A 20,411-nucleotide genomic window follows, 5' to 3' on the forward strand; every position below is an offset into this window, starting at 1 on the left:
ACTCTTCAGCAGGTTGTGCTTGCTGGGTGAAAGAGTCATCTCGAGGATCGTCAGGTTGACTGTTGCCACCGTGAAGATCCAAGTTGGCTTCGTTTGGGCTGGTCTTTATGACTTAGTCATGTATAGAAAGGGTTTCCTTGGGCACAGGCAGATGTTGTTGCTCAACCGAAGTGTTGTAACATGATCGTGCACTAAGTTGCTCTCCTCTGATGTAACCATTGCCATAGGGGGTTAGAAATTTCATCAACAACATATGTGTGGATACCGTTGGGCAATCAACCACCAGGAAGTTAGTGGTAATGGTAGCTGTGTAAGGGCATGTACCAATGGTGAAAGGTAAGTGTATGCTTCCTAAAGGTTGCACGATATCACTAGAGAAGCTTATCAGAGGAGAAATCGAGCGATCGAGTAAGTGTTCAACTACATTAAGTGCCCTGAAAGCTTCAGCAAACATGATATTGACCAAAGCCCCCCTGTCTATCAAGATTCGTCGTACTTCAAAGTTGGCTATGTGAGCTTCCACGATCAGTCGGTCATTGTGAGGGTAGATGATACCTTTTTCTTTCTCAAGGTAAAAACATATTGGATCCTAGTTAGGCTTTTGAAACTTGCCTCCCCTGATGTCTTCCACGTGAAACACTTGGTGGCCAGGCCTTAAAGCTCGTTCGCTATTTTTCATGGCCCTGTTGGAAGATTTAGATATGGGTGTGCCGCCACTTATGGAATATATCACATTCACCTGGCATTGGTTACGGTTACCCCTTTGAGGGTGAAGGAGGAATTGATCAATTTTTCCTTCACGTGCCAAAGCTTCAATATGATCACGAAGGGTGATACACTTCTCGCCGTCATGACCGTTATGCTCGTGGTAGCAGCAAAATGTGCCCGTGTTTTTAGTGGGCTTGTAATCTGGGTGCCTCGATTTTGGCTTCGGTACCAGGTGTGCTATGCTGGGGTAAATGGCCACGCATGTGGCGTTCAAAGGTGTGTATGCCTCATACCTCGAGGTAGGGCTTGTCCTGACACGTGCTTGACCCGCTGTGTTGACTGCCTGGGGTCGGGGATTATCGTGGCGATACCTTTAGTTATCGCAGTAATGTCCCTTACTCCTTTTACTAAAATGAGACTGCTGAGGATGGAAATCTTTCCTTTTGCCCTGAGATTGATATGTCTGTTGACTTGGCAAAGTATTAAGTAAGGCAGGGGGAGGCACCGCTGCCGTTTGGAAGGTTGAGGTTTTCTCATTTGGGTGGGTCTGGCTTCCACTCCCCACTTGCTGATAGGGGATGGTTGTTGGGGGTTTCTCTTGGTATGTCCTTGCCTCGACAGAGGCATGGTTATAAGCCTGCGCCATCACCTCAGAGTAAGTCTTCCAAGTGTTGGCTTTGAGGGCTTTGAGGGCTTTGAGGGCAGTCTTGTCGTCTGCCTCAGCACATCGGGAATACTCATGGCTAAAACAGCCAGCATACATACGTAATGACTCGTCTGGATTCTAGCGAATAGTGTATAAGTCATCCGTAGAGTGTAAGCGATCGGTCTGGAAAATATGTTGAGAAACAAACAGTTTCCTCAATTCCTCAAATGAGTTTACCATCTCAGGTGAAAGACGGCAATACCAATTTAGAGTTTCGCCAGAGAGGGTGGAAGGGAAAAGAAGACATCGCTCTTCGTCGGTGTGCATCTGGTATGCCATGGTGAACTCAAAGAGGTTAAGGTGTTCAATCGGGTCCTCCTTTCCAGTATAGAGTTGCAAGCCAAGCTTCTTCTTTGTCTTTGCTTGGAGGGGGTGTTGAGGATCCTCCTTGTAAGAGGGCCAGGCCTAGGTTGGTTCCAATCAGGTATCTCAGCTTGTCGTTCAGCCTTCAACTTGTTTACTTCCTTACGGAGCTGTAGGACAAAGGGGTCCTGAGTGGAGTCATGTACCACTGGAGCTTTCTTTTGTAAATCTCCATCTCCTCTTGGAAGTAGGAAGGTTTGATCAAGAGCATGTGATTTTTCCCTGGACTCGCCGTACTGACTTCCAAGGTATGTCTGTCAGAACATCTCTGAGTCCCCTATACTTTCGTGTTTCTCTACGACTTGTTGCCCTTTCCCCAAATTGGTAGCCGGCCTAGGACATGGGAGGGGACCGAGTCTTTCAGAGACCTTAGGGTCATTGATCTTTGAGCTTACATGGATGAGATTGTCTCGACGTTGCTTTAGGAAGTCTCGACAGTCGCGAAAGACGGTTTTCGATCCTTCCACTCCTTCTGTAAGGAGGTGCATTCTTCCACTCATCATGCTTCGGGTCAAAGCAGTTAGGTTAAGAGAAGTATCATGTTGGTCGCCATTTCGATGAGTAGCTCGCTCCTCAACAGGAATACCCATGTCGAGGGCAAATGACCCTCCGTGTTGTAGGGCACCCAATTGATGGTTAACTTCCACAAGGGTGTTGAGTTCGTGTGTTTTAGTATATCTAGCCTCGTGGAGCATCTCGAAGACTTTCTCATACTGCTTTTGGAGGATCTCATTCTTCATCGCTATCTTGTTGTTCTGAGCAGCCAGCTCATCGACTTTAACCTGAAGAGCAAACTTCTTTTGTTCCTTCTTTCGTTGCTTCGCACCAGGTGCAAGAGGGGTGTCATTCTGCGTGCTGTGGCTTCCTTGGCTCCCCATGTTGGAGAGGGATGCCTGGTTAAAAGAGAGTGTACGAATGGTGGAAACCAGCTTGACAAAGCTGAAGATAGTGGGAATAAGTGTCGTTCCCACAGACGGCGCCAAATGTTGATGCACAAAATCAGTGAGGACTTTGGTACAACAGAAAGTGTTAAGTTTGTGACCTTCGCTAGATTGCTCCGGTCACTAGTGTGGATAAGTATGTAAATGGATAGAGACAGGGAAGCAAACATAAGATGTACGTGGTTCACCCAGATTGGCAACGTCCACGAAGAAGAGGAGTTCTCATTAATTGTGAAGGGTTTACCAAGTACACAGGTTCAAGCTCTCCTTTTGTGAGTACTAGTGAATGATTTAGTACAAATGACATTAGGAAATATTGTGGGAGAATGATCTCCTTTTATAGAAGAGAGTTTCTAGCTTTGTTCTGATATTGACATGTGTTGTGTTGTGATTGGCTTCTGATGTTGACACGTGTCGTGCTATGATTGGCTTCTGATGTCGACATGTGTCGCGCTGTGATTGGCCTCCTGGTTGGAGGGAAACTTTTATGGGTCCTTAACGGTATAACGTTGATCGGTGCTCAGTAGTTTCGGGATTGGTCAAGTACGGTACAAACAAAGCTAATACATTATTCAAACTCAAACCGTTAAATTAATGGGTCACCCGTTAACACCCGTTCACACAAATCTACTGTTTAAATTAATGGGTCACCCGTTCACACAAATCTACTGTTTCACTTTGACAAACAAAAATCATAAAAATAGGTGAAACAACAAGAGGGGAAAGCATCGGGCTGGATTACTCTGTTTCTCTGACCATATGACATGATGACTTAAATAAAGTAGTCATAACAAGATTAGTATGTTTTAACCAACAAAGTGGAGATTGTGTGCTGCTAAACCAAATGATCGTGAGTAAGAGTACTTTGTCTAGTTGTTAGTCTGTTACAAGATCACTGTCATTGTGGCATCCTGGTAAACATAAGTCTTTTTCCTGTTACATTTACATGATTAACATTCATCTTGACTTTACTTTTTCCTCTAAATTTTTTTTTTTCACCTTCTTCCTTATGAGTGAACTTTCCTTGTAAATTTCGTTAGGATAAAAAACAGGTTCATAAGTATAAAAAATGAAGAGAGCTGTTATTCCCACTCCAATGTCTTATCTTCTCACTCACCTTTTAATAAATTTTTTAATTACAAATTTGTCAATTTGTAATATGACTAATAAGGACCTTAGTTACCCCCTTTTGCATTACTTTTTTTTAATTAAAAAGAAAAAAGAAAAGTTTGGGCGTGATAACTCTCACGCTATGTTTAGACAATTTGTCTCCCTTAAACCCTAACTCATCATTCTCATCTCCTTTCATTCTGAGAAAGCAAAAGAATGAACTTAGAAGATGATGTTTCTATGGACGAAGTAGATGATTATGTTTCCGTCGAAGAGGTAAAAGATAATTTTATGTGGGTCATCTTGATTTGTCGACATCGTATAATTGAAGCATAGCTCTGTGACATTTTATCTCTAATTATATATATATATAAAGGGTTATTTTAGGAATAATAGTGGGTGAGAAAATAACATTTTAATTTTTTAACTTTTTATGGTGGGTGTAAATATAACGTGGGTGAGAAAATAAGACAAGGAGGTGGATCTAGCAGCTCTCAAAATGAATTCAGTTACCCCAGTTCTGTTGACTTTTCAATCCTCAAGTAACCATCATGATGCTAAATAATATGAGCAAAATACAATTCTCGATCGACGTCTCTTTCTAATACAGGTCATTAAACTGACCTCAATCAGCTTAAATATATTGCAAAACTGTGTCCTCCTCCTACTTGAATTTTGAAATTAACCCTCACCTTCTTCCTTGGATTTCTTTCGATCTCTCGAACTCTGTACCAGAAAACCTTCATGAGTAGGATGCAAGTTTCTTCGATGCGAAGGTCTGCAGTCCTACTAGCCCTCTTGCACTTTTGTGCTGTTAATCCAGCAAGAAGCTTGAATTTTAGCTATACCCCATTTCGAGACCACATTAATGATAAGGATTTTCTATTCGAAAACTCTCGTATATATTTAAACGCCGTCCAGGTAACTCCTGATGTTAGTAACGAGGCCTCCATCATGAACCAAGCTGGAAGGTTTTTGTATAAAAAACGATTCAAACTTTGGGGGAAAGGCAAAGCTTCTTTCAATTCTACCTTTGTACTTAAAATCGATCCCAAAACCAATCCAAGTGGTGAAGGCTTGGCGTTTATCTTAACTGAAAGCCCCACTCTTCCGGAGAACAGCGAGGGTGAATGGCTTGGAATTGTAAATGCAACGTCAAACGGATCTGCTAAAGCTAAAATAGTTGCAGTAGAATTCGACACAAGAAAGAGCTACGCAGAAGATGTGGATGACAACCATGTGGGGTTGGACATAAACAGCGTTTACTCGATTCAACAAGTGCCTTTGCTTGGCTATGGTGTTAATCTATCAAGCGGAACAAATTACACAGTGAGAATTGAGTATGCCAACCAGAACATCACGGTCTTTGTTTCCCAGACCAATGAAACTAGGGAAGGAATGGAGAATGCTCTAGTTTTGTTTTACACTGTAAATCTCTCTGCCTATCTTTCGCAGGAGGTCTATGTCGGATTCTCAGCTTCCACAGGCAATAAGACTCAGCTAAATTGCATCCGGTCATGGGAGTTCAACTCTTCGCTTATAGATGAAGATTCAAACCTGCTGTGGGTTTGGATTATGGTCCCAGTAGTAGTACTACTTTTGGTAACTGGAGTTTCTTGTTACTTCTTCTGGACAAGGCGAGGTGAAAAGGAGGATGTGCTTCCGAGGATTCAAGATGAGATCCAAACAACTTCCATGGCTCCAACAAAATTCAAACTGAAAGAACTTCAAAGAGCAACAGGCAGATTCAATCCCAAGAACGAGCTCGGAAAAGGTGGCTTCGGAACCGTCTATAAGGGACTCCTGGGAGATAAAGAGATAGCAGTCAAGCGAGTCTCAAAGAATTCGCGTCAAGGCAAGCAAGAATTCATAGCAGAAGTCACCACAATCGGCAGCCTTCGTCACAAAAATCTGGTCAAACTAATTGGATGGTGCTACGAAAGCCATGAGCTTCTTATCGTTTATGAGTTCATGCCAAATGGAAGCCTAGACAGATTTGTATACAGGGACGAGAGTCTTGGCACGGAGATGGGCAAACCAACACTGAGCTGGGAAAGAAGGCGCAGCATAATATTTGGAGTTGCTCAGGCGCTAGATTATCTTCACAATGGATGCGAGAAGAGAGTGCTTCACAGAGACATCAAAGCCAGCAATATCATGTTGGACTCAGATTTCATCGCGAGGCTGGGAGACTTTGGGCTTGCGCGTACCATTCAGCAAAGTAACTTGACTCACCACTCCACTAATGAGATTGCAGGAACGCCAGGCTACATGGCTCCGGAGACATTTCTTACTGGAAGGGCCACTGTTGAGACCGATGTTTATGCATTTGGTGTTCTTATGCTAGAAGTTGTCTGTGGACGAAGGCCTGGTAATCAAAACGAACAGAACAACTACAACAACAGCATAGTGTATTGGCTGTGGGATCTTTATAGCAGAGGAAGGATCCTTGAAGCTGTTGATTCAAGAATGGATGGAGACATTGACGAGGATGATATGGCATGCGTGCTGATGCTAGGGTTATCGTGTTGCCACCCTAACCCACATGAGAGGCCATCTATGAGAACCGTCCTTACGGTTCTTACAAGGGAAGATGATCCGCCAGCTTTGCCCCAAGAACGACCTGCTTTTGTGTGGCCAGCCATGCCTCCATCATTCAAAGACGATACAGAATCTAATGTGGCTGAAGGTCAAATGAGTCCACTCACAGACCTCAGCGGAAGATGATAAATTAATATAAACAGATCAGAAATCAAGAAAAGCCTTGGTCTTCTGGAAGTGTAAATCTGTAACAGAAATAAATAGTGTGTGTATGTGTTATGCTTGTTCATTTGTATCGTATCACGCAAGTTAATTAGTCATAGAAGTTTTATTGAAGCACTTGATTTACCCAAAACCCCTCAGATTTACGCTTCGTTCTTGTATTTATATCCGCTTACGAGAAGCCAAGGGCTCCTTTCCCTGCAGGCTGCAGACAATGCTACACTAATTATAACCTTCGCATGCATGGCATATATAAGAAACTTGATCTATGCAAAAAGGGAGGAACACATATCTGAGCTCTGTTGCAAAGCACATGTAGGTTTCCGAAGGCAGCTTCGAAAACCTTCCTCATATTTTTAGAGTTACCTCTAAATTGATGCAGTACAATACAACACGATAATATGTTTCAAAGTGAATGCTCAGAAAAGAGAAGTTATCAGGGTTCAATTCGTGGCGTACTATACTATGAGAACGCAAGCACTCCACTTGATGAGAAATTAACATGTATAACCAAGAAGGCATACAAAATTTAAAAAAAAAAAAAAAAAAAAAAGGCAAATTCTTGGTTGAAGGTTGCATAAAAGATTACGAGATTAAGACAATTTTACATGAAATAAAAAAACATCCATATACTGCAAGTGTACAAACACAAACACCAACGAAATTTTCAACCTGCCATTGAACTGCAATGAGATCGAAACTTATTAAGCTATCCCGGACACCTCATCTGTTATCAAGGATGCTAAAAGCCTAAAAGCCCGTACGTTAAACTAAAATTCATCCCAAACTGGCTACAATTTCAGTGGCATGATCGACTGATAAAAAACGAACGACCAGCAAGGTAGGCACCAACACTGCAGATTTAGATTAGGGAACTTTAACGAAAAGTTCCCGGTACTGTTTACTTTAACGAAAAACCACATTTTTACACTAAAAAGTCAATCATGGTACTATTCACTTTACCTTTTATTTTGTCCTTATCGTTAAAACTCAAAGTTTTCAAATCATTTTCATTAGTTTTCCTTTTAGATTATCCTCGGGGACAAAAGTTATGTCGTTCAATTAGCATTTAAACAGTACAAGATGAACTGATAAAATACGGAATAATGAACTATGCAGAAGGTAAAAATTCAGCAAGATATTATTTGGTAGTTTTAAGAAACTGAATGTAAACTACTTGATAGTTGTAAGAAAGAAACCAAAAGTTAAAATGCATGTAAAATTTAGTTGGAGAGAACTTTTTTACCCAACACCTTGGTGCCCCTAGAAGCTGTACCAAACGCAGCCTATGTTAATATTTTTTTTTGTGAAAGTAAAGAATTGCTTAGGACGTTATCGGTAAATTACATCATTTTTATAATGAATTACATGTAAGTTTATCATTTTTATAATAAAAATTAGTAATTGATTTAGAGCTTTAATACTCACACCCTTATTAAATTCCTAATTAATTTTCAATTCAAACATTTCCAAAATATAAATAAAACTACAATAAGTTTGTATAATCTTATATGCACCAATTCAATTTTTCACTATTCCATTTTTTAAACTTATATAGGTACATTCTATTTTATTGATTTACTATCATTTGTATCATTTCTATCCACCAATAAATGTGGATAAAAATAATATTTTTGTTGTAGAAATTGGAAGAGGGAGTGGGTTGATGTGGGCCCAGTTTGAAAATTTTGTTTTATTAGTATTGTTTTATCAAGTTCAAATGACACACCCCGATCCTAGAATCAAGGCGTGCTGGCCGTCACGTGAGTGTGACGTAACCAAAAGTGCGATGCGGAAGCAAAGGATATGAGAAATACGAAGGAATATAAACTAACTACTAGCAGTAATATCCAACTAGCATGCTAGAGTGAGTTTAAGTGTGCAGTACACAATTTCAGAGCATAAAAACTAGGTGCAATCAAGTAGGACTATAATTAAATTACAACACCCGCAGGTGAGTCCTACATGCAGGAAGTCTGTCAGAACGCCGAAGAAAACTTCGTGAGCCACCAACTGCTAACTAGAACCTGGAGGGGCGTAAAAACAAAATTGAGTGGGTCAGTAAAACCAAAGTTTTCCAAAACATTTCATTTAAAACATTTATAACCCCTCACTGTAAAACCTGTATACTTTCCCATAAAATAACATAATAGTATATAAAACCTCATACGTCACAAATCACCAATCTATCACAAATCCAGGAATATGCCATGCCATAAATGTCAATAACAAAACATGGATGCATCAAAATAACAGGTGACATAATGAATCAACCGGAGACCCTGCAGTTGGTCCTGTACGGTTAATTCCATAGCTCAATATCCAACCCAGCCGGAGTCACCACGGTGACCTGTACGGCACTACTCTGCACATAAGTCGGAACTACCTGAAGTAGTCTGTACGACAAGAATGGTGTAATGATACGCTCTAGTGCTTCTCTCATCAATCATCTGCGCGCATAATCTAAGGTCACCCACTAGTCGGAACCACCTCTAGTGATCTGTACAACTAGCATGTCGGAACCCTCTCATGGTCTGTACGGCATGCACCTAATTGGATCCAAGGTGAGCGTGCGGTGCGGTGAATAATATAAGCACTAACACCATGGGTGCAGGTTATGAGCTCCCAACACAATTCACATCATCAATGATTCACATGAGTAACATAAAACTCACCTAATACTCACCTGTGCGTCCACAGCACCAATTCACATATATATATGCATCAATATCAATTCATATAATTCATAATATGCATGCATGGCATTTGAAAACATACTTTCATATAAATTCAATTTCTGGGAAAATCAATAGTATATAGGTATATACTGAAAACAAAAATGCCCACTCACTGGTAAGTCGATGGGTCGTAACCCCCGTGACGTCCCTAGATGCGCTCGTCCTCAGGATAGGTGTCACTTATATGCGAAACAACTATAACAACGTTAATTAAAGCACATAACCGACAATTTGAAATAACTTCTCATACGGTGCTCAATTTGGGTATATGAATATACCACATCGACCTACTCGACGTCACGGACGTCGAGAAATTTTTAGAAGAATTTTCTGAAGCCGCACGCGCCCCCACGCGCCGGGAGGGGTACGGACCCACGCCCGTCTCCTACCTCGGCTCGCCGGACTGGTTTTTCCGGTGGCCAAAAAACTGGAGATTTTTCAATCTCCTTGTTCTCCGTCATTTATCAACCATTTTCTTCGTATTTTATATCAAAATGAAGCCCTAAGCATGTAGTTTCACGTTATACTACTTTAAGGCTCTAAAAACTACAAAATCTCACCGGAGAAATTCCAAGAAAACCGGCCAAATTTGAACCCAGTGATCCCGACGTCCAAAACCTTCAAACGAAGCACTCCGAGCTTCCTTGGGACCTCACTAGGCTCACTATAAGCTTAGAATTCCCTGAAAATCGACATATTACGATTGCATGAATAGTGACATAAAATGGGGGTTCGGGTTTCACGTGATTTCGAAGGTTTCACGTCCTAAAACTAGTACCAAACGATTTAAGAGGTCGAAAGGATGACAAACCATACCTTTTTAAGCGTCGATCCATTATTTCAATGAGAATAGTGCGGTACAATCGTCCTCCTCATTCATCTTGAAAATCTTGAGCCTGAAGTTTTGAGTGCTTATCATTTTGGCTTGAAGATCAAAATGAAAAATTCGTAAGAACCAGAAGTTCTAACTGAAGGGAAATAATGAGATTTATGTGGGATTTCTAGTGACTAGCATGCATATACAATTCAAAAGTTATATACATATGCAACGGAAGTATGTTATCACATAATATCAAAGCTATAGTCATGCAAATCCCCTTCAAGAAGCATAGGTTCATATATGATGCATCTAAGAAAATATTGAAGAACAAAGTGAAGGTATAGTTTTATACCTCTTGATCTAGACTTGAGACCAATGATGGACCACCTCCAAGCTCTTTGTTCTTGGAACTCCTTGAGTCTAGCCTCCCTCCTAGCTTCCTCCACCTTGAAAGATTTAGAGCTCCTTTCTCCTTTAGTCTCCAAAGTAGAAGACCTCTAAAAGATCCACACCCACTAGTGTAGTGAGATGGATAATGGAATAACCAAAAAGGGAGAGAAGATGATTAGCTATTTCTCCCTTATGGTGGCCGACCTTTAAATGTTGAGAGAGAGAGACTTGTTTTCTTCTTTTGTGAAAAAGAACACTCAAAAACCCTAATGAAACTTTTCACTAAACTTCCTTTATAAATGTCTAAGAAGTGAGTCAACAACTTGACTCTCTCTCTCCCTCCTTGGCCGGCCCTTTTTGTGTTGTTTGGGCTTTGGGCTTTTATCATTTCAAGTCATCCTATGCTTAAATAAAAGCCCATTGGGTTTGGGCTTAATGGGCCCAAATGAACCCGAACTTTTCTTTAAGTCCAAAACGATCTTTCATCGCTTCTATGATTTCTTTAGATGTTCTAATTAATCATAACACTTAATTAATCCAATTAATTTATTCCATCATCCTTTAGTTGTCTCACTACAAGAGTGTTTCGGTGTACAATCATTTTAGGTTCTAATTAGCAAGGCAGTGAGGTGATTGGCACCAATCCAATTGATTTGTATTAATCTAATCACTTAGTGAATTAAAACTTACTTTCAATTCTCCTTCTTCTTTGATGACTACTTATTTAATCATCTAGAAGAACCCACAAGCCATGAGTGACATCTAACCATATATCATGGCTACCCAAGCTAATGTAGAATTTGTTCGAAGAACCTATTCAATTGGAATTACAATGTAATTCGATCATTCTCTAATACAATACTCACAATCATATTACTAGGGTATGGATATTTAATGTCAAACCCCTAATGTGATTATATCAAGTTATATGATTCTATTGAGTCATATACAAACGCTTTCCATCATTACGCTCGATACTTCGGCCGAATATTCCTGAATCATATCTTAGAGTATTCATCCTCTCATAACGAGGATTAGAGATCCCTTGTTGATCATTCACATGCCTCTGAGAATAAATCACTGACCCCAACAATGCATATAACACATCCAAGATGAGATGTGGTCACGTCTCATTATCAAATGATCAGCAACGTATCCCCAAGACAACTATGATGTCTCAGGTCAAAGGATTACTTACATTATTCCAACCAGTAGAGTTACTTGCTTGACATGTGAGTAGACCTTCATGCAAGTACTCTCGTTTGATTGTGTTCAGTGAACTCATTCCCATAATAAGCACCTACATACTTGTCTTAGTGTCACTACACGAATGGCATGAGACTTTCCATCCTTCCCATTGGAATGGGACATAGTATGTACTAGTCTATGTATTGTCAGTGTCCCTCCGACAATCCTATGACCAGGAACTCTTTTAGACATCATGGTTATGAGAAGAAGGTCTCTGTCGTCTAACATCATTAGATTACTTCTTCCATCGATCCATTGTCCATGGATTCACCTTTTAGGACCTATATCGATTATTGAGATAGTCCTAATGAGAGACTTTGCCTTTTTGATGTATTAGAGTTTTTCCATACATATAGACATTGTCCTGAAAGGTTTCTTCCAAAGATTGACTTTCAGGGCATATCTCCAACAATCTCCCACTTGCACTAAAGTCAATCAGTATTGCATCTTATAGATGCTAGTCGAGTGAACTTGAGCTCGTAGGTTAACTAGGTTATGCATTAATCCTTTTAACTTAAAAGGATTTACTTATTAAATGTTTCCAAAACATTTAATGTTGTCTCTTCTTTGTGTTCAAATACTTTGATGAGACCTTGATTCCATGGCTTGAGCTATCGCCCCATTATGTCGTAGTATCCTACTAACGACCTTATGGTTTAGATTCAATCATTGGTTCTTAATGAACCCTGTCTATTCAAAACACCTTTTGAAGCAGTTTCTAAAACTTTAATATATATATATCGACATATATTTCGTTTGTATACCTTATACACACTTTGCTCCAACCTTGAGACCATTGTAGTACCATACTAACAATACTTTCATATGATTAGTACTTCATCCACCATGAAGTCCCATTTGTTAAAATGGGTTATTGTCACTTTGGTTTATAACCTAAGTGAATGCACGCTTCCAGAGTCTCACTCTGATATTCCTTTCTCAAAGGTAATAATCTTTTATCAGTTGCTACGGTTCTGATCCTGGGCTACAACAATATCTCAAAGTGACAACCCTGATGGTTATTCACCTTTGGATATCATCTCACAAGTCCATACATGTGTCCCTTTTGTGATTTTGTGACATGTTCTTTATAAGGGTCGTGAAAGCAATTTTTCTATAATATGTAGAAATACTTTCTCAAATCTTCAACGTTTGAGATTCAATTTCCTTATACAACTTTCTTGAGATAGCCTTGCTGTATCAATAAGTCCATTTTAAGTCTGTACTTCAAAATTGACCTTGTCACAATTTGTCATTTTGAGTAACATCAATTTTTTATTACGTCTATCAAATAGACTTCATTCAAAATATGTTGCTCAAAAGTATGACATCACTCCCACTGACCTTGTTGTAACTAAGCATTCAATTGAAACCTTAAGAAAAACATAACACTTATATTTTCTTGATTTGAATGCATATAGCTCCCACTAACTTGTCTTGGATCTATTGACAATCTTTAAGATCCATTAGCTTATTGATGATGTCTCAACAGTTTTGGACAATCAACAATTCAAGCTAACACAAGTTATTTAAACGAACATACACAAAAGAATTCCTTCCTAAGTAATTCCATTTGAAATGTGTGACTTGTTTTATCAAGTCCATTCATTTAAATTATATGGTGTCAAACATCATATTTCAAGTTTTATTCATACTAAAACCTTTTAAAGTAGTCATATAAGAATTATCCAAATTATTAGTGGAAGCATGGCTCTTACTAAGGATATAGGAGTTCAACCATACCTTCTAGGTGGTTGATTTAATTCCTTATTAAGACTACACAGAGCATTATAGTTACATGAGGTGTCGAAATCGGATTGTCTAGTTGTTAAACTATATGTTGTGACTCATTTTGAAACTATTCCCTTTTGTTTCATCAACTTGTCCATTTGCTTTGTACTTAGCATGTTCTCATAAAAGAGAATGATGGACAACTCCCAACACATAACGATTTTGTGCTAGGTTGGTGAAACCAACATTCATAGGTTATTCTTAGAATGTTACACAACATAGAATTTTAACGCTTCAAAGAGCTTGAGGCCTTTTAGCAATTAAAATTACAAGCTCATTAATAGTAGTAAAGTACTATTAATTTTAGACAACTATAAACCAATCATATTCAAGTTTATATCCTTTTCTCACCTCCCACTGTTTCTCATGACCTTAATGAGAAATCGCATTATACATTCATAGTGTATAATTATGAAGTATACGGGTAGAGGACATTGTGGAGTAGCTTAGAACCTTTTAAGCTTATTATTCCAACTCCACTAAGTTCATGTCTTGTTATTAAGTGACTAAAGTCTTTAAACCTTTTATAGATTTAGACACTTCATCATTGGTTTGATCACTAACATATTTGACATTTCTTAAAACAATTTAAGAATGTCCAATTAGTTGTTCAAAACTTACTAATTGAACCAAGAGTGATCTTGGTTATTGTGGTTAAGTAAGTGATAACCATATAAGAAACGTTTTTCTTATGTATTACTTATGTCATTATAATGTGATCTTCCTTTTCTTCAAGAAAGGAATCTCTAGACTTTCTCAATTCATATAGAACTCATATGTAGAAAATTGGAACCAAATCTAAAGATTCATTGTATCCATCTATGGCCAACATGTAAGATCTATCCTTAATTGATAAATCCAAGGTTTGGATATCGCATTATATAAGTGATACATTTCTTGTATCTCAACTAGAATACAACAAGACAATTTTCAATTCATAATACTACTTCGAGGAACAAATTTAGTAGAAGGCATTCATCACATTACATTGATATGATAAGTTAAACATTCATAATGTTTTAATACAAAAGAATTAGCTCCTACATTAGAGACTAATTATATACCTTCATATAGGCACCAAAAGTGGGTCTTCCATCATATGAAGCCACATAATAAGTTCTTAGCAAAATAAGAAAGTTTAAAGACTATCTTTAATGTGCCTAACAAACTTCCTAAGTAGTTAGCAAAAAAAAATAATGGCCGAACCCTTCATTCCATTCTTTTCTTTGCTCGTCCATCTTCTACTTGGCTCCATCACCTACATACAATTGCATAAGTGATTAGCATTTTATATCAAATATAAAGATTAGAAGATCTAACAATTAAAATTGAAGATAAGAACAAAAGCCATACCTTGTGGCTTGTCCTTCAGAGATGCTAGGTATAACCTGCAATTCCTCTTCCAATGCTTGTCCTTTCCACAGTGGTGGCAAGTCCCCTTGGGCTCCTTTGCCTTCTTTTTCTTCACTCCTCCTTGTGCCTTAGGAGTGGGTGACTTCTTATCCTTTCCTTTGCCTTTGCCTTTCGGCTTAGCTTTGGAAGTGGACGGCTTGTTGTAGGCTACTGCAGCAGTCCCCACAACATTCTCTTTCTTCATAGTCTTCTCAGCGGTTACTAACATGTTTAGTAACTCAGAGAGAGTGTTATCCATCTTGTTCATATTGTAGTTCATAACGAACTGCGAGAACGAATCAGAAAGAAAAGCCAAGATGAAGTCCTGGGCCAATTCCCTATCAAGTGGAGTACCTAGGTTCTCCAATTGTTCAATGAGTCCAATCATCTTCAGTACATGTTGATGTACTGGGGCTCCCTTGACCATTTTGGTCTTCACAAGTTCACTGACAGTGCTGAAGCGACGGTTGCGCGTCCCTTCACCATATAACTCCGTAAGATGGAGTATGATAGAGGATGCATTGTCCATACCCTCGTGCTGTCTCTGTAACTCCTCATTCATGGAAGCCAACAGATAGCACTGGGCTTGTGTATCATCCTCAGCGTGCTTGTCATACTTAGCACGTTCATCCTCAGTGGCCTCAGGGCCAAGAGGTATGTGAGGTGGAGCCTTGTCTAGTACGTAAACAATTTTCTCCAAGGTTAGGAGAATCTTGACATTACGATACTAAGATGGGAAATTGTGCCCCTCAAGGCAATGCTTGTCGAGTATCTTTGCAAGTGTGCTTCCAACCATATCCAAATACATAACAATAAAATAAATTAGTTTGATTGTTAATTAAGTCAAACGATTCGGGTCTTTAAACTGAATGACACCACCCACTATTTTTGGCAAATTCCATATCCCTCAAGATGGAATCCGAGAGATTTCAATGAAAGCTCCTAGCGGGTTATGGGAGGCTCATTATTACCAAGCCCACCTCATGATGATACAATGTCGGCTAGCAAAAATAATAATGAGACGGTAGAACTACCCATTCACAACAACCTCTTGTGATTACCCATCTAGTTGGCCTCTAGAGAACAATGCCTCATAATGATATGATGTTGGCACCATTTCTCTTAGTTAAGTTTTGACCCACCATGCCGGTTTAGATAGGGGTTCAAGTACGACCTCACGATGATACGATGTTGGCCATACTCGTTGCCTACCTTCACCACATCAAATGTTTGAAATAGACTCCTCCTGAGTATAAGCACATACTTTGAACTCCCCCATGATAGGGTGAAGGTGGTGTATGAGTCATAAACAATTGGAGCCTACTATGGTGGAAGGCCACGAAGAAGTATTCAAAGCACCTCTCCGCTTTCAACTTAATATTGGATGTTGGTTGAGGGATTTTAAGGTCTCATCATTTTATTTATTTAATCACATTAAAATAAATTGTGTCCTATTATAACTACTAGTCCAAAGTAAATGAAATTAGTAGCATATGATATCTCCACTATTCGTTTTGGCAAAACAAATCAATATCAAAACAATTTTCAAAATATTGGAAATATATATTACTACTAATTGTGTTCATTTTAGTTTAGTAGCGTATGATACTCCCACTATTTGTTTTTGAGAAAAACAAATCAATATCAAAACGAATTTTTCAAATATTGGAAGTAACTACTACTACCAAGGTTTTTGCATTCCTTTAAATTTGGACTTTATAGTTATCTTAGGCTTTTTGGATGACTATGGACTTGTTAGGTTGATTCAACAACGAGCCAACATTGTTGAATAGATCTAGGGAGGAATGTAACATTTTAATTACGCGCTTTCAATCCAATTAAAACATTTTTCATTGAGCCATTAGAAACGAAAGACAATCATTCATTGCTAATTAGGGCGTTGGACCCAACAAATCTTTAATCTCATGAAAAACCCCTTTTAATATGTCTCTTTACCAATAGTTAAAGAAACTCTGGTCTAGTACTAGAGGGAATCAACTAATTGAAAGAGATAAAGAAGTAATAAGAATTACAAACCGATTTGTACAAATTCCTACAAATTACATATACTAAGAGGGAGAGAAAGATTAATGTCTAACATGTTGAGGTCCAATTGAAATAGCAATTAAAACACATTCCCAAGGTTCAAACCATTTGAATTTAGTGGCCTTTCTCATAGCTCAATTATCGTTTAAGGCACAAGTTCATAGTCAACCATTTTACTAACTACTTAATCACATTAAATAATTAAATTGGAATGCAACATAATCAATTAGACTTAGTACATATGGGCATAATTATATGATGAGTTTAAGCTACAAACAAAATTAAAATCAAAACATTTTAATCTCATAAAGAGGTGGGGCCGAAATGCAATTATGAAAAGTTAGGGGTCAAACCGCAAATACTAGAAAGTATAATCAACTTTTAAAATTGCAAAATAGCCCATAGAGGATCCATCAATAGGGTGGCCGGTTATGTGATGGGGGGAGAGGGAGTGTGTCATACATGTTCCCTAAATTTCAAAATAAAGCAAAGGCCTAGCTATCCTTGTCACCCACTTGTGCAAGTTGGCTTAAAAAAGGGGATGATGGGTGTACTGTCTCCTAGTCAAGTCTAGGATTGAGTCAATCAAATGAAAGGCTATTGATGGCAAGTTTATCACCCAAATTCAAATAACAAAGTATGAACACAAAACCAAAACCTTTTACACCAAAATCAAAACCATGAACACCAAGAATAAAACCGTGAAAACAATTTCAAGATTTGTACTTTCTTGGTGATTTTTCAAACCAAAAAACAAAAGTGACAAGGCCTCTACTTTCTAGCTTCAAAGTGTGTGTGTGTGACTTAAAAGAAAACACAAACACAAGACAAAAAATCCCCCCAAAACCGTGCCCTCCCCTATGGTACATAAGCCCCAAATTTTGTTCAAAAACTCACTCTTCATTCATGCATCCAAAACACTTTTTGCATACATATCTTTTTCAACTCTTGAAACACATTTTTCAAAATTTGAAAAACAAAAGATAAACATATTTTGAATGAAGAAATAATATGTCAAACATAAAATTAAAACCCATATGCATAAAATCCAAAAGGACACATCAAATATAAACCTTTGGCTCTTGATACCACTTGAAGGGAAATAATGAGATTTATGTGGGATTTCTAGTGACTAGCATGCATATACAATTCAAAAGTTATATACATATACAACGGAAGCATGTTATCACATAATATCAAAGCTATAGTCATGCAAATCCCCTTCAAGAAGCATAGGTTCATATATGATGCATCTAAGAAAATATTGAAGAACAAAGTGAAGGTATAGTTTTATACCTCTTGATCTAGACTTGAGACCAAGGATGGACCACCTCCAAGCTCTTTGTTCTTGGAACTCCTTGATTGGCACCAATCCAATTGATTTGTATTAATCCAATCACTTAGTGAATTAAAACTTACTTTCAATTCTCCTTCTTCTTTGATGACTACTTATTTAATCATCTAGAAGAACCCACAAGCCATGAGTGACATCTAACCATATATCATGGCTACCCAAGCTAATGTAGAATTTGTTCGGATAAGCTATTCAGTTGGAATTACAATGTAATTCGATCCTTCTCTAATACAATACTCACAATCATATTACTAGGGTATGGATATTTAATGTCAAACCCCTAATGTGATTATATCAAGTTATATGATTCTATTGAGTCGTATAGGAACGTTTTCCATCATTACGCTGGATACTTCAGCCGAAGATTCCTGAATCATATCTTAGAGTATTCATCCTCTCATAACGTGGATTAGAGATCCCTTGTTGATCATTCACATGCCTCTGAGAATAAATCACTAACCCCAACAATGCATAGAACACATCCAAGATGAGATGTGGTCACGTCTCATTATCAAATGATCAGCAACGTATCCCCAAGACAACTATGATGTCTCAGGTCAAAGGATTACTTACATTATTCCAACCAGTAGAGTTACTTGTTTGACATGTGAGTAGGCCTCCATGCAAGTACTCTCGTTTGATTGTGTTCAGTGAACTCATTCCCATAATGAGCACCTACATACTTGTCTTAGTATCACTACACGAATGGCATGAGACTTTCCATCCTTCCCATTGGAAGGGGACATAGTATGTACTGGTCTATGTATTGTTAGTGTCCCTCCGACAATCTTATGACCAAGAACTCTTTTGGACATCATGGTTATGAGAAGAAGATCTCTGTAGTCTAACATCATTAGATTACTTCTTCCATCGATCCATTGTCCATGGATTCACCTTTTAGGACCTATATCGATTATTGAGATAGTCCTAATGAGTGACTTTGCCTTTTTGATGTATTGGAGTTTTTCCATACATATAGACATTGTCCTGAAAGGTTTCTTCCAAAGATTGACTTTCAGGGCATATCTCCAACACTAACACTATATTCCTCCAGGAATACATATTATTGCAAGTTCTTACACATCTCATTTTCTTTCAGAAAAGAAAATGGCGAACTTGGCGAAGCTTGATTATGATGCCGTGGACATTACCGGGAAGAATTACCTTACCTGGGTACTGGATACCAAGATCCATCTGGAAGCAGGGAATCTTGGAGATACCATCAGGGAAGATAGCAGCTCATCCTTTCAAGAGCTGGCGAAGGCTATGATTTTTATTCGTCGCCATCTTGATGAGGCACTAAAGAGCGAGTACTTAACGGTTGAAGATCCGTTAACTATTTGAAATTCATTGAGAAGCAGATACAATCACCAGACAACGATGACTCTTCCAAGAGCTCGCTATGAATGGACTCACCTAAGGATCTAGGATTTCAAGTTAGTGGCAGAGTACAATTCTGTGTTGTTCAGAATTACCTCTCAGCTGAAGCTCTGTGGGGATACTATTACTGAGGAAAATTTGCTGGAAAAGACTTTCAGCACATTTCATGCCTCTAACATGCTCATGCAGCAGCAGTATAGAGCACGAGGCTTCACTGAATACAACTAACTGATATCTGTGCTCCTGGTAGCTGAACAGAACAATGAGCTCCTGATGAAAAACCATCATTCCCGACCTACTAGATCTGCACCATTCCCAGAAGTGAATGTTACTTCCCTCGAAATGAACTCCACATCCTCTGGTGGCGATAATCATAAACAAGGACGTGGCCACAAGCGAGGTCGATGGAACAGGAAAGGCAAGAACCATGGTGGTCAGTTTCACAACCAGGTTCCAAGGCATAATTCAGGCCCGAGCTTCAAACATATGAATTGCCACAAAGGCAAAGCTCACATGAACAATGCTCCCAGGAACTCTGAAGGAGCCTACCATAGGTGTGGTGGCAATGGGCATTGGTCGCGTACTTGTCATACCCCAAAACATCTGGTGGATCTGTATCAAGCCTCCCTCAAGGAGAAGGGTGTCGAGACCAATTTTCTCG

General features: G+C 38.8%; 1 protein-coding gene across 1 annotated transcript; it reads left to right on the forward strand.

The window, feature by feature from the left end:
- Positions 1-4,513: 4,513 nt before the first annotated feature.
- Positions 4,514-7,319, forward strand: LOC126593879 (probable L-type lectin-domain containing receptor kinase S.5). Its single transcript, XM_050260045.1, has one exon. It carries the CDS (start codon positions 4,573-4,575, stop codon positions 6,553-6,555), a length of 1,983 nt encoding a protein of 660 aa, XP_050116002.1. The 5' UTR covers positions 4,514-4,572; the 3' UTR covers positions 6,556-7,319.
- The last annotated feature ends 13,092 nt before the right edge of the window (positions 7,320-20,411 follow it).

The sequence above is a fragment of the Malus sylvestris genome, chromosome 12, assembly GCF_916048215.2.
Source record: "Malus sylvestris chromosome 12, drMalSylv7.2, whole genome shotgun sequence".
Lineage (NCBI taxonomy): Eukaryota > Viridiplantae > Streptophyta > Magnoliopsida > Rosales > Rosaceae > Malus > Malus sylvestris.

What these genes read in the sequence shown, in the direction of transcription:
- LOC126593879 (XM_050260045.1), top strand. Translation starts at nt 4,573, where the DNA reads ATGAGTAGGATGCAAGTTTCTTCGATGCGAAGGTCTGCAGTCCTACTA.